The 11,271-nt window shown below is 36.2% G+C and overlaps 1 protein-coding gene across 1 annotated transcript; it reads left to right on the forward strand.

Annotated features, from left to right (window-relative positions):
- The first annotated feature begins 3,770 nt into the window (after positions 1–3,770).
- LOC108441210 (NLR family CARD domain-containing protein 3-like) lies at positions 3,771–10,441 on the forward strand. The gene is made up of 6 exons (XM_017720622.2): positions 3,771–3,800; positions 4,304–6,159; positions 7,109–7,282; positions 7,866–8,039; positions 8,753–8,926; positions 10,251–10,441. The coding sequence occupies exons 1-6, from the start codon at positions 3,771–3,773 to the stop codon at positions 10,426–10,428; spliced, it is 2,586 nt and encodes an 861-aa protein (XP_017576111.2). The 3' UTR covers positions 10,429–10,441.
- Positions 10,442–11,271: the final 830 nt, after the last annotated feature.

An 11,271-nucleotide genomic window follows, 5' to 3' on the forward strand; every position in this document is an offset into this window, starting at 1 on the left:
GTTGGTGCATTTTACTCAAAACAATCACTCAGGCAATTGAAATGCTGAAATACCTCTTTCATTATGTGATCTAGACTGTAAAATATGCAGTGCCCAGATATTTTACTAAGAAGATGTTAAAATACTTAGCTAGCTCAAAATGAATGGTTGATGGCTGGCGAGTCAGAAGTTGAAATTGTAATGATTTTTAAAGTTAATGTTATAGATTAACATTGTCTTACCTAATTGTGCAACTTATTTGCAATCCACAGAAACTGATTATTAAAATATCTATGATCTTTTTGTGATATCTAACAGAAATAAAAAGACTGAGGGTTATAATGAAGGTTTAATGAGGGGTAAAAATATAATCATTGCAGCTAGATTTCTGTTGTGTTGTAGTTCTTTGCAGGCTAAAAGAAATGATCAAAGTCACACTGCAAACCTACTAAGAGTTCATGGAGCTCTTTACAATTATTAAATATTTCCGATGATTATATGTTTTGTTTTTTAACAAAAACTAGCAAACAAAATAAAAATAGCTGATGGAATATCTCTCTTGGGTTCTAGTCCATTCCAGCAGGAGAGATCAGACTCTCCAGAACCCAGCTGTGTGCCCATGAAGAGTGATGCATCAATGGTTCCACTAATGTTCAATGACGGAGACTCTAAATATGGACACAGGTAACAGCTCTTCACAGTTCAGCCATTAGACTCACTAATTGCCAGCTCTATTATGTATTATTTGCAGGGAATATTAAGCATCATAGCCTAAAATCATGTAATTTTCAGTGCATTCAGAAACTATTCACACTTGACTTTTTACACAGGATTTAATTTTGAATGGATGTAACTGTAATTTGCCCATCACACACAAACTTCAGTTAATCATCCATAATAACACAGTAAACACATTTTTATAGTTTTTCTAATACTGATGAAAAATACTTAATGATGGTATTTGTACTGTGGGCAGGAATACAGTCATGGGTGATGAGAGTACAGAAGTGGGCTCAGTACACAGCCCTGAAGAGCACCAGTGTTCAGTATCAGTTGTGAGGAATGGTATACCCTGACTGTTCAGAAAAAGTGCAGAGGTGCTGACTGAGACCCAGGTTCTGAAGCTTGGAGGCCAGTTTGGGGGGGCGGAGGGATTATTGAGGATTGGATGATTTGTAAGCATCTTTAATGAGGTCTAAAGTGTTTTCGCCTCTTGTGGGAAAATCAACATATTGGTGAAATTCTGACAGTGCAGTCCTGAGGTTAATGTGGTTGGCATCTCCAGTGATGATAAAAACCCTGTCCAGATGCTTGTTCTGTTGTTGTGTGTGTTTTGGCCAGAAGTAGCTTGTCTAGCACTAGCCTAGCATTAGCTTGTGGTGGTATATAAACAGTAGTAATCACAGTAAACAGATAGTAAAACAGATAATCACAGTAGTGAAGTCTCTAGGCAAGTTGAATGGTCTACAAGTTGAATCTTTGGATTAAATATTCCAGGTAAGGGGAGCAGTGTTGGTTGTTAGCCTTCATGTCTTTGCACCAGCTGTTATGTCTGTATATGAGACCCCCACCATTGTTCTTACTGGAGTATGTGGTCCAATTTGCCCAGTGTAGCGTGTGGCCTGCTAGCTCAAGTGCTATATCTGGAATCATGGAGCATAACCATGTCTAGCTGAAAATCTACACAATTCTTCTACATGCAGGAGTTTTTGATGGGTATATGACAACAATGCATATCCATTAAGTGTCAGAAAGCTTACACAGAAAAAGAGGGGAAAGAGGAGGCGACTTTGGTTGAGAGAGCACTGAGTCGCTGTATCTTGATGCACCACTGTCATGTTGAACCTAGGAATGAACCTAGGTACACTGCAGTCATTCAAAGTGCTTTAAAAATTCTAAATGAAGATAATAATTATCATTTTAAGAGTAACAACATAAGAAGAGAATAGAAATTAAGGAGAATAGAAATTAAAAGCATGATTAAAATTATAGATTTTACAAGAGAAGAATCATAAAAATAAAATTTTTAAATTAATTTAAAATTGAAATTAGAATAATAAAGTGCCATTACAGAAGAGAAATGCAGTATAGCTAGCAGTATTTTATTCTAAGATGAAAGCTGCCCAAATAGCAATGATTTCAGCCCAGATTTAAAAATGTCTTGTGTCAGGGCTCTCCTGATGCTCTCTGTCAACTGGTTAGCAGCTGGACTTTAAATCAACTGAAGATGTTGGGTTTTTTTGGGGAGTCCAATGAAAAGACCAGTATAGTAATCAGTCCTGCTAGTATTTAAGGCAGAGCTGAGATCAAGCAGTAGTAAAACATATTTTTCCAGAATTTGTACTTAAATGAATGTCATTAAGAACCTTAATTAGAGCAGTCTTGAAATTTGTCTAGAGAGCTTTTTAAGAAGAGACAGCCAGTAAGTTGCTTGAAGACAATTATTTCAATTGTTTTTCCAATGAAGGTAGATTTGAAATCAGTCTGTAACAACAGCTGTAGTTTTCAATATGTTAGGAAGAATGCCTGAAATGAGTGAGGTGTTTACTATCTGAAGTATGTCCACCATGTGTATGACACATATTATTTAAAAAGGTGTTTGACAACATATATGGATAATTTGATATAACTTACTGTATCACTTAAAATTTAATTATTAATAGCACTAAACTGGGAAATTTTAGCCATAATATCTTCACATGGTAATGGAGAGAACAGATGCTTTTTATGTTTTTGGCTTGACTGATATTATTGATTTTAGTGTTAAAAATTATCCAAATGCATCAAATTTGTCAGTTAAAGCTAGTTCAGGGGTCATACAGTATCTCACAAAAGTGAGTACACCCCTCACATTTCTGCAAATGTTTTATATTTTTTCATGGGACAACGCTATAGAAATGAAACTTTGATATAACTTAAACTAGTCAGCTTGTATAGCAGTGTAGATTTACTGTCCTCTGAAAATAACTCAACACACAGCCATTAATGTCTAAACAAGTGAGTACACCTCAAAGTGAATATGTCTGAATTGTGCTCAAAGTGTCAATATTATGTGTGACCACCGTTATTGTCTAGCACTGCCTTAATGCTCTTGGGCATGGAATTCACCAGAGCTTCACAGGGTGCTACTGGAATCCTCTTCCACTCTTCCATGATGACATCCTGGAGCTGGTGGATGTTAGACACCTTGTGCTCTTCCTACTTCTGCTTGAGGATGCCCCACAGGTGCTCAGTTTGGTTTAGGTCTAGAGACATACTTGGCCAGTCCATCACCTTTACCTTTTTTTGTTTGTTTACCAAGTCAAGATTTTGTATTTGTTGATATTATTGTTGATGATGCTAGAGAAAAAGGATTAACTTTGCACATTTTTGTATTGTAATGTATTTTTGTGGATCTGAAACTTGGTTTCATGCCATCTGTGTTTAGCCTTCCTACGTTCTTTTTTTTAGGAGTTGAACTGCAGTAGCATTCCTCCAAGGTGCTGTCTATTGGAATGACAAAGTTTTAGCATAAACTGCTGCAAACTCATTCATAAGACTGACAATGTTTGAGTTGAAGCTATCAAATAAAGCATCAACAGAATCTGATTGTTTGCATGGTGCATTTTATAAATAAAAGTGTAGCTGTGTTGTAATTTATAAACCTTTTCTTAAAGCAAATGTGTCTGGTCTTAGGATTTAGTGACATCCTCATTTCAAAGAAAACACAGTAATGGTCTAACAAATTGACATCCAATCCAACAGTGGCTGATATGTTATTACCCTTTGAGATAACCACACCCAGTGTGACCATGATAGTGATGCTGAGAGAGTCCAAAAGAGTGCAATATAAAGAGTTCTTTGGCATAAATATGATTGGGATTTTCAATATGTATGTTAAAATCACCAGCAATAACAAAATGTTTGCACTGAAAAGAATCATAAAACAGAGCAGTTATGCCTCCACCTTTCTTGATTGCACAAGACATTTATAAAGTTTGGTTGAGCCTTTTTAAATAATATGGTTTCAGCACTACTTTTAACTAACCTTGTTTCTTTTACAAGCAGAAAATCAAGCCCATTGGCTATAATACTATAATGAATCAAATAAGGCTTGTTTGTGGGAGATCTTATATTTAGAAGAGCTAATTTAGTAACCTGTGCACTTTGCTCCTGATGGTGTGACTCACATTTTACTAAAAATTGGATTTATTCACATTGAATGTACCTTTTGTTCTTTTAATTTCTGATAAATCCTGGAATGGGAGAGATTTTCGGCACACAGGGTCTGATCTCATTTTGAAAAGTTTGTTTTGTAAAAACAAACTAATTTGTTTTTTATTAGCATAAAGAAGATCATGAAAATCAAAATGCTCCTCATAATGCTTTACTTTTGCCATCTCACCGATCTGATGCTACATCTAATGAAACTGAACCTGAACCTCAGAAGGACTTGAAATTAAATTTGAAAAAGAAGCTTAAGTTTTTAAATGAAGTGATAAACCAGGGAAACCCAACACTTCTCAGGGAAATCTACACAGATCTCCACATCACAGAGGGAGCAGAGGTCAGTAATGAACATGAATTCAGACAGATAGAGGCAGCATCCAGGAGAACAGCAAGAGAGGAGACACCAATCAAATGCACAGACATATATAAGCCCTTACCAGAACAAGACAAACCCATCAGAACTGTGCTGACAAAGGGAGTTGCTGGCATTGGAAAAACAGTCTCTGTGCAGAAGTTCATTCTGGACTGGGCTGAAGACAAAGCAAACCAGGATGTCCAGTTCATATTTCCACTTCCTTTCAGAGAACTGAATTTGATGAATGATCAAAAACTCAGTCTCATGGATCTTCTTCATAAGTACTTTAAGGAAACACAAGACCTAAGAATACCCACCTGGCACAAAGCTCTGTTCATTTTTGATGGTTTCGATGAGTGTCGTTTAGATCTAGATTTTCAGAGCAGAGTGAACTTGTGTGATGTGACTGAATCGGCATCAGTGGAGGTGCTGCTGACAAACCTGATCAAGGGGAATTTGCTTCCCTCTGCTCTCATCTGGTTAACTTCCCGACCTGCAGCAGCTGATCAAATCCCCTCTGAATTTGTGGATCGAATGACAGAAATACGAGGGTTTACTGACCCACAGAAGGAGGAGTACTTCAGGAAGAGAATCCATGATCAGAGCCTGTCAAACAGAATCATCTCACACCTTAAGGCATCAAGAAGCCTCTTCATAATGTGTCACATACCTGTGTTCTGCTGGATTTCAGGCACTGTTCTAGAGAGAATGTTGGGTGAAGCAGAGAGTGGAGAGATCCCCAAAACTTTGACTCAAATGTACACTCTCTTCCTCATCATTCAGACAAAAAGAAAAAAAGAAAAGTTCCCAAAGAACCAGAAGACAGATGAAGACATGCTTCTCTGGGGGCAACTGGGGCAACTGGCTTTTCAGCAGCTGATGAAAGGAAACCTGATCTTCTACAAGAAAGATCTGAAAGAGTGTGGCATCGATGTTGAAGAAGCATCAGTTTACTCAGGTGTGTGTACACAGATCTTCAGAGAGGAATCTGGACTGCTCCAGAGTAAAGTGTACTGCTTTGTTCATCTGAGTGTTCAGGAACATCTTGCAGCTCTATATGTGCACTTGACATATATGAACCAGAAGAGAAATGTGCTTAAAAAGTCTTCTAAAGTGGGGATTCCAATGAGAAAAGAAATGACAATCTCAGATGTACACAAGAGTGCTGTGGATCAGGCCTTACAGAGTAAGAATGGACATCTGGATCTTTTCCTTCGTTTTCTTCTGGGTCTCTCACTGGAATCCATTCAGAATCTCTTACAAGATTTAGTGTCACAGAAAGGAAGTGTTTCCCACAACAACAAGGAAACAGTTCAATACATCAAGAGGAAGATCAGAGAGAATTCATCTACAGAGAAATCCATCAATCTGTTCCACTGTCTCAATGAACTGGATGATCATTCTCTAGTTGAGGACATTCAACAATACCTGCAATCTGGAGATCTACAAAGCAACAAATTTTCTGCTACACAGTGGTCAGCTGTGGTCTTTGTGTTACTGACATCATCACAAGCAGTGGATGTTTTTGACCTGAGTAAATACACTAAATCCCACCACAGATCAGACGAAGTTCTTCTAAAGCTAATGCCTGTGGTTGCAGCCTCCAGAAAAGCTCAGTAAGTAACGCTGAATACATATGCAACAATAGAAACAGAGAGAAGATAAAAGCACTTGTCAAAACATGATCATGTATCATGTACAACCCCAATTTCAGTGGTGAACCTCACCCCATCCTTGCTTGTGAACAACTGAGCCTTTCAGGGATGCTCCAATTAATTTCCAATTAACCTGTTCACCTGTGGAATGTTCCAAACAGGTGTTTTTTGAGCATTCCTCAACTTTCCCAGTCTTTTGTTGCCCCTGTCCCAACTGCTTTGGAATGTGTTGCAGGCATCAAATTCAAAATGAGTGAATATTTGCAAAAAACAAAGTTTATCCATTTGAACAATAAATATCTTGTCTTTGTAGTGTATTCAATTGAATTAAGGTTGAAAAGGATTTGCAAATCATTGTATTCTGTTTTATATATGTTTTACACAACGTCCCAACTTCACTGGAATTGGGGTTCTACTATAGTTAAAACGTATGTTGTAAGTAGACTGAATATCTTCTATCTACATCTCATTGCATGTTATGCAATACATTATGCAGTATTTTGTCACATATCCTAACAGCTTTAATTAGATATTTGTACATATATGTGTTATAAAAATGCTTTAAAGTCACAGAGAACATAAGTCTGTGCTTATTTTCTACAGAAATTAACCCCTTAAAGTCCCAGGCTTATTACATACTAAGGCTTATTATTCAGTAAATACAAGGATTTAAAGATGAACTGGCTGTGCTTTTCTGAAGTTATAAAAGTGTGTAATAAAATTTTTGCCCAGCAGGCCCTGGCCATTCAAGCAGTTAATCTTGCTCTCATGGACACACAATGTATATATGTACATTGAATTGAATAAATTTCCAATGGCCAGTAAATGGCTGATATATTTTGCCAAAATTCTCATCTTTTATTGTAAACTGGGTAGTTCTAATCTTGGTTCTAATATATTTATTCTTCAGGCTTTATAGTTGTAATCTGAAAAAGAAAAGCTGTACAACTCTTGCTTCAGTGATCATCTCAGAATCGTCCAGTCTGAGAGAGGTGGATCTGTCTGAGAATGACCTAGGAGATTCAGGAGTGAAACTGCTCTCTGTTGGACTGGAGAATCCTCTCTGTAAACTGCAGATACTGAAGTAAGAATCTTATACTTTCCGCTCGTCAGGAAAATGACAGTCAAACATGAAACAGAATGAACAGCAGGAATAAACCACACTTTAGTAGGACAAGATAATCTAAACACTTTGTCCTTTCAATTCAGAAGATACACACCCCATATTTTGGAACAAAAATGAGGCAGCAACAATTGCAAAGTTATAAATAGTTTAATTTATAAAAGGTTTGTTTCCAAGTAAGTGATATTCAACTGAGATGTTTACAGGACAAAGATAAAATCTTTATAATGTGTTGGCCAGTGTGATGACTGTGGTGTTCCCTCAATGAGCTGACATGCTCTTATGTCATAATACAAAATGATGCTTGAGGTTCTTATTCTCTGGTTACAGCATTGAATTAATTATCTAGATTGTGATGTTTTAAATTAGGTTTTGAACATAGTAGCAAATTCTCAAATTAGATGTGTTTTTAGCTATTTTTTATTTAACAGGTTTATAACATACTAGGGCTTATTATTCATTAACTATTGCATGCTTTGACAGCTAGCTTATTTTATACCTATTCAGAGGTATTCAGAGTGTGAATAAATGTGTCTTGTTGCAGGTTGCAGTGTTGTAATATCACAGGTGCAGGCTGTGCTGCTCTAGCTTCAGCTCTGAAATCAAACCCCTCACACCTCAAAGAGCTGGTTCTGTCTGCAAATAATCTAGGAGACTCAGGAGTGAAAATGCTATCTGCTGGACTGGAGAACCCTCTCTGTAAACTGGAGACCCTGAAGTAAGTTCATCTCTCTGAGACAACTATCCTAATGTTTTATTAATTATATTATTATGAATTATTTATTGTTTAATCTTTTACCACACTCATATGATTTTTTGTGCAAAAGTTCAGTTTTAAAAACATGTCCTTACAAACACACACACACACACACACACACTTATATCAAGTTGTTTTTATTTGTTGGCTGTATAATATGCCTGATCTTGATAAACTGAGTTTCACTACAGCAAGATGGTAGGAACTAATGTAGATTATGTTAGTAACATTTACATGTAACTCTTTTGTTTCACTGCAAAGTTTTTGAAAAGCAAAAACAGAAGAATTTGCAAGATACAAAAACCCATCCAATCTGTCATATTATTTAGACATCATCAAACGAACATCTTCATCTATTTCATACTATTGTCCAGATCATCTTAGAGTTGTGGCACAGAACCTCTTCAGAGGTTTCATCAAAATCCCAACAATACAGTAAAGTCAATTTAAGGCAAAAAAGTAGCACAGACACAAACTGCATTTCTAGCAGTCTAAATGGAATTGGATAAATCTTACCTGGACATCCATGGAAACTCAAATTATTTTGAATACATATGTAGTTACAATTAAGTTTTAAACAGCATAGTTGCTAGCATCATTGCTCAACACATGGGAAACTGACCAGTGTGTTCTGAACTGAGGGAATAAAGAGTTTGTCATTGTTCTCTCTGCAGGTTACAGTATTGTAAGATCACTACTATAGGCTGTGCTGCTCTGACGTCAGCTCTGAAGTCAAACCTCTCACACCTGAGAGAGCTGGATCTGTCTAGGAATAAACTAAGGGATTCAGGAGTAAGGCTGCTTTCTGCTGTACTAGAGAATCATCTTTGTAAAATGGAGACACTGAGGTAAGATCACACATGACCTGGTCCTCAGTAAAGCATATTCTCTAATATTGACTCCAGCTGCGTATTGTCAATATTCTAAATAGGATGATCATTATTTTATGGCAGATTGATAATTCAAAGACTCTTATACTGATTCATATTTATATTTTCTACTCACTTGGAATTTAACATTTTATATTTCACATTTGTTACCATAACCACTAGTAGTTTTGCAAATTGTGTATACAAAGGTTTCACCCTACACAAATGCACACACACACACTTTGAATTTGACCTTCTTAGCTTTTTAACTGTTGTACAATGATCCCTTGCCATAATATATTCAGTTTCCAGTTCACACCACACATATAAAACCAATGAAGATATTTTTATGCAATTTTTACATGTTGGCTTTTCAAAAATTTACATGACACTCCAAACAAAACTATTGGTATCTATGTCATAGTTGGCATGTGCCTGATCTCAGTAAATTAACTGCAGAATCACACTATTTTAATGGTAAAATGTTAAATTTGCTGGTAAAAGTAATTTATTTATTCATTGCACACAAACCACATAAAGATGTCAGTGTAATATTCCAACAGGACACATTTAAACAACAGAAACTTTCAGTTTCAAGTTTGTCATTTCCACAACATGTCAGGACATTCATGCATTGAAATGCTTCTGATGAGGCACATGTAATTTTAAACATGTTGGGTGGACTCACCTACATGATGACATGCCCAGACTACCCACAACCATCTGCTAGCAATGCCCTTCTATGCACTCGCATACACCAATCCATCACCTTCACAGTCAGATGCAACAGAAACTGCTGCCAGAATTTATGATGGTTTTATGAGAACTAAAAATTCTCATAAAAATTATCCACACAATAATGGTTTTCTAAATTTAATGAAACATGATTAGTTGCTCTGCATCATTTTTTCCCAAACCTCCTGCAAATGTGTATGTCTGAGAAGAGGAAATGCATTTGTGCACATGCAGAGTTCTGCAGAATGTTTTCTATTTCTAAAACTTTAATTCTTCTTAATCTTTGCACAATAATCTTGGTACATTAAGTTACATTTTGTGGAGTTTTCATATCTCAGACACAGAAAGGTACACATATTAAATAACGTCATTAATAATCATTTTATTGTTCTCTTATAACTTTTTTTGCTATTTTTAACAACATTGTACACTCCAGAAATAGCTAAAGTACTTCAAAGTAGGACAGAGTGATTAAAAATTGTTGTCACTCTGTGAAAAAGCTTCTGCTAATCTGAGCTGTATGTCCTGAACTGAGAGAGTGATGAGTGTGTCATTGTTCTCTTTGCAGCTTACAGGAGTGTAATATCTCAGATGAAGGCTGTGCTGCTCTGGCTTCAGCTCTGAAATCAAACTCCTCTCACTTGAGAAAGCTGGATCTGACATGGAATGAATTAGGAGATGCAGGATTGAAGCTACTCTCTGCTGTCAATGCTCATACAGATTATGAATGTGAAATTCTGCTGTAAACATTGCAAATAAAATTCTGTATATTATGTAAAAAATAAAACCTTCATTTATATTTTAATGTTATATATTTGAATATGTTTAATACTGTTTTTACATAATACAACTTTGCTGTTTTGAAACATTCTCCATTTCAATGCAGAATTCCTAAACATCATGTTAGAACAAAATTTTATGCATTATGCATTTATGTAGTCTTGTTATTTAGTTGAGATTTTCAGTAAAAAAGCAAATTGTTCTGGAGTATTTTCTGGATTGTACTACATATGTAAAACCTTATGTGTATGCCTATTGTGTATGGCTGTTAGTGAAATTCATTCAACTTTATTGGTGTTGCTTTGATTGATTCATTCATTGGTTTAGCTCTCAGGTGCTAATGAATGCCTATATGATGAATACAGTGGGTACACTGTCATAATTTCTACATAGCTATACGTATGATTTGGAGTCAAGCTTCTAGAGATCATGAAAATGAAACTGCACTCTGCTTGATGCATAGACCACTGCAGTTATGCATCATTCTGTAGTCCCAATGATGCCCATCTTAGGAACTTCAGATCTTAGCTCCATTTCTCTATGGACAGAATCAATAGGGTTTTCAAAAAATCCTCAGTGTCCTCAGAAAATGTTACAAGCATTAAAACAATATTTGGGGTATTTAGGGAGCCTAAATCAGTTTATCAGGGGGTCAGCAGTAATATTAAGCTGAGTCTGTACAGAATTATAGCCTGAGTGCAGGTAAGTTTGTACAGCTTTTCAAATCAAACTGTGTACAGAACGGAAAGATCTGTCATGTTTCAGTGAGCATCAGATGAAGAACAGAGAACTGCAGAGAAACCTGCTTC

This window comes from Pygocentrus nattereri, chromosome 1, assembly GCF_015220715.1.
Source record: "Pygocentrus nattereri isolate fPygNat1 chromosome 1, fPygNat1.pri, whole genome shotgun sequence".
In the NCBI taxonomy this organism is placed as follows: Eukaryota; Metazoa; Chordata; class Actinopteri; order Characiformes; family Serrasalmidae; genus Pygocentrus; species Pygocentrus nattereri.

Bases quoted from the DNA above. Each gene is read 5' to 3' on its own strand.
- LOC108441210 (XM_017720622.2), top strand. From the start codon at position 3,771: ATGATAGTGATGCTGAGAGAGTCCAAAAGA. The intron at 3,801-4,303 runs GTGCAATATAAA...GTTTTTTATTAG, and splicing joins TGCTGAGAGAGTCCAAAAGA to CATAAAGAAGATCATGAAAA. The intron at 8,927-10,250 runs GTAAGATCACAC...TTCTCTTTGCAG, and splicing joins TGTAAAATGGAGACACTGAG to CTTACAGGAGTGTAATATCT.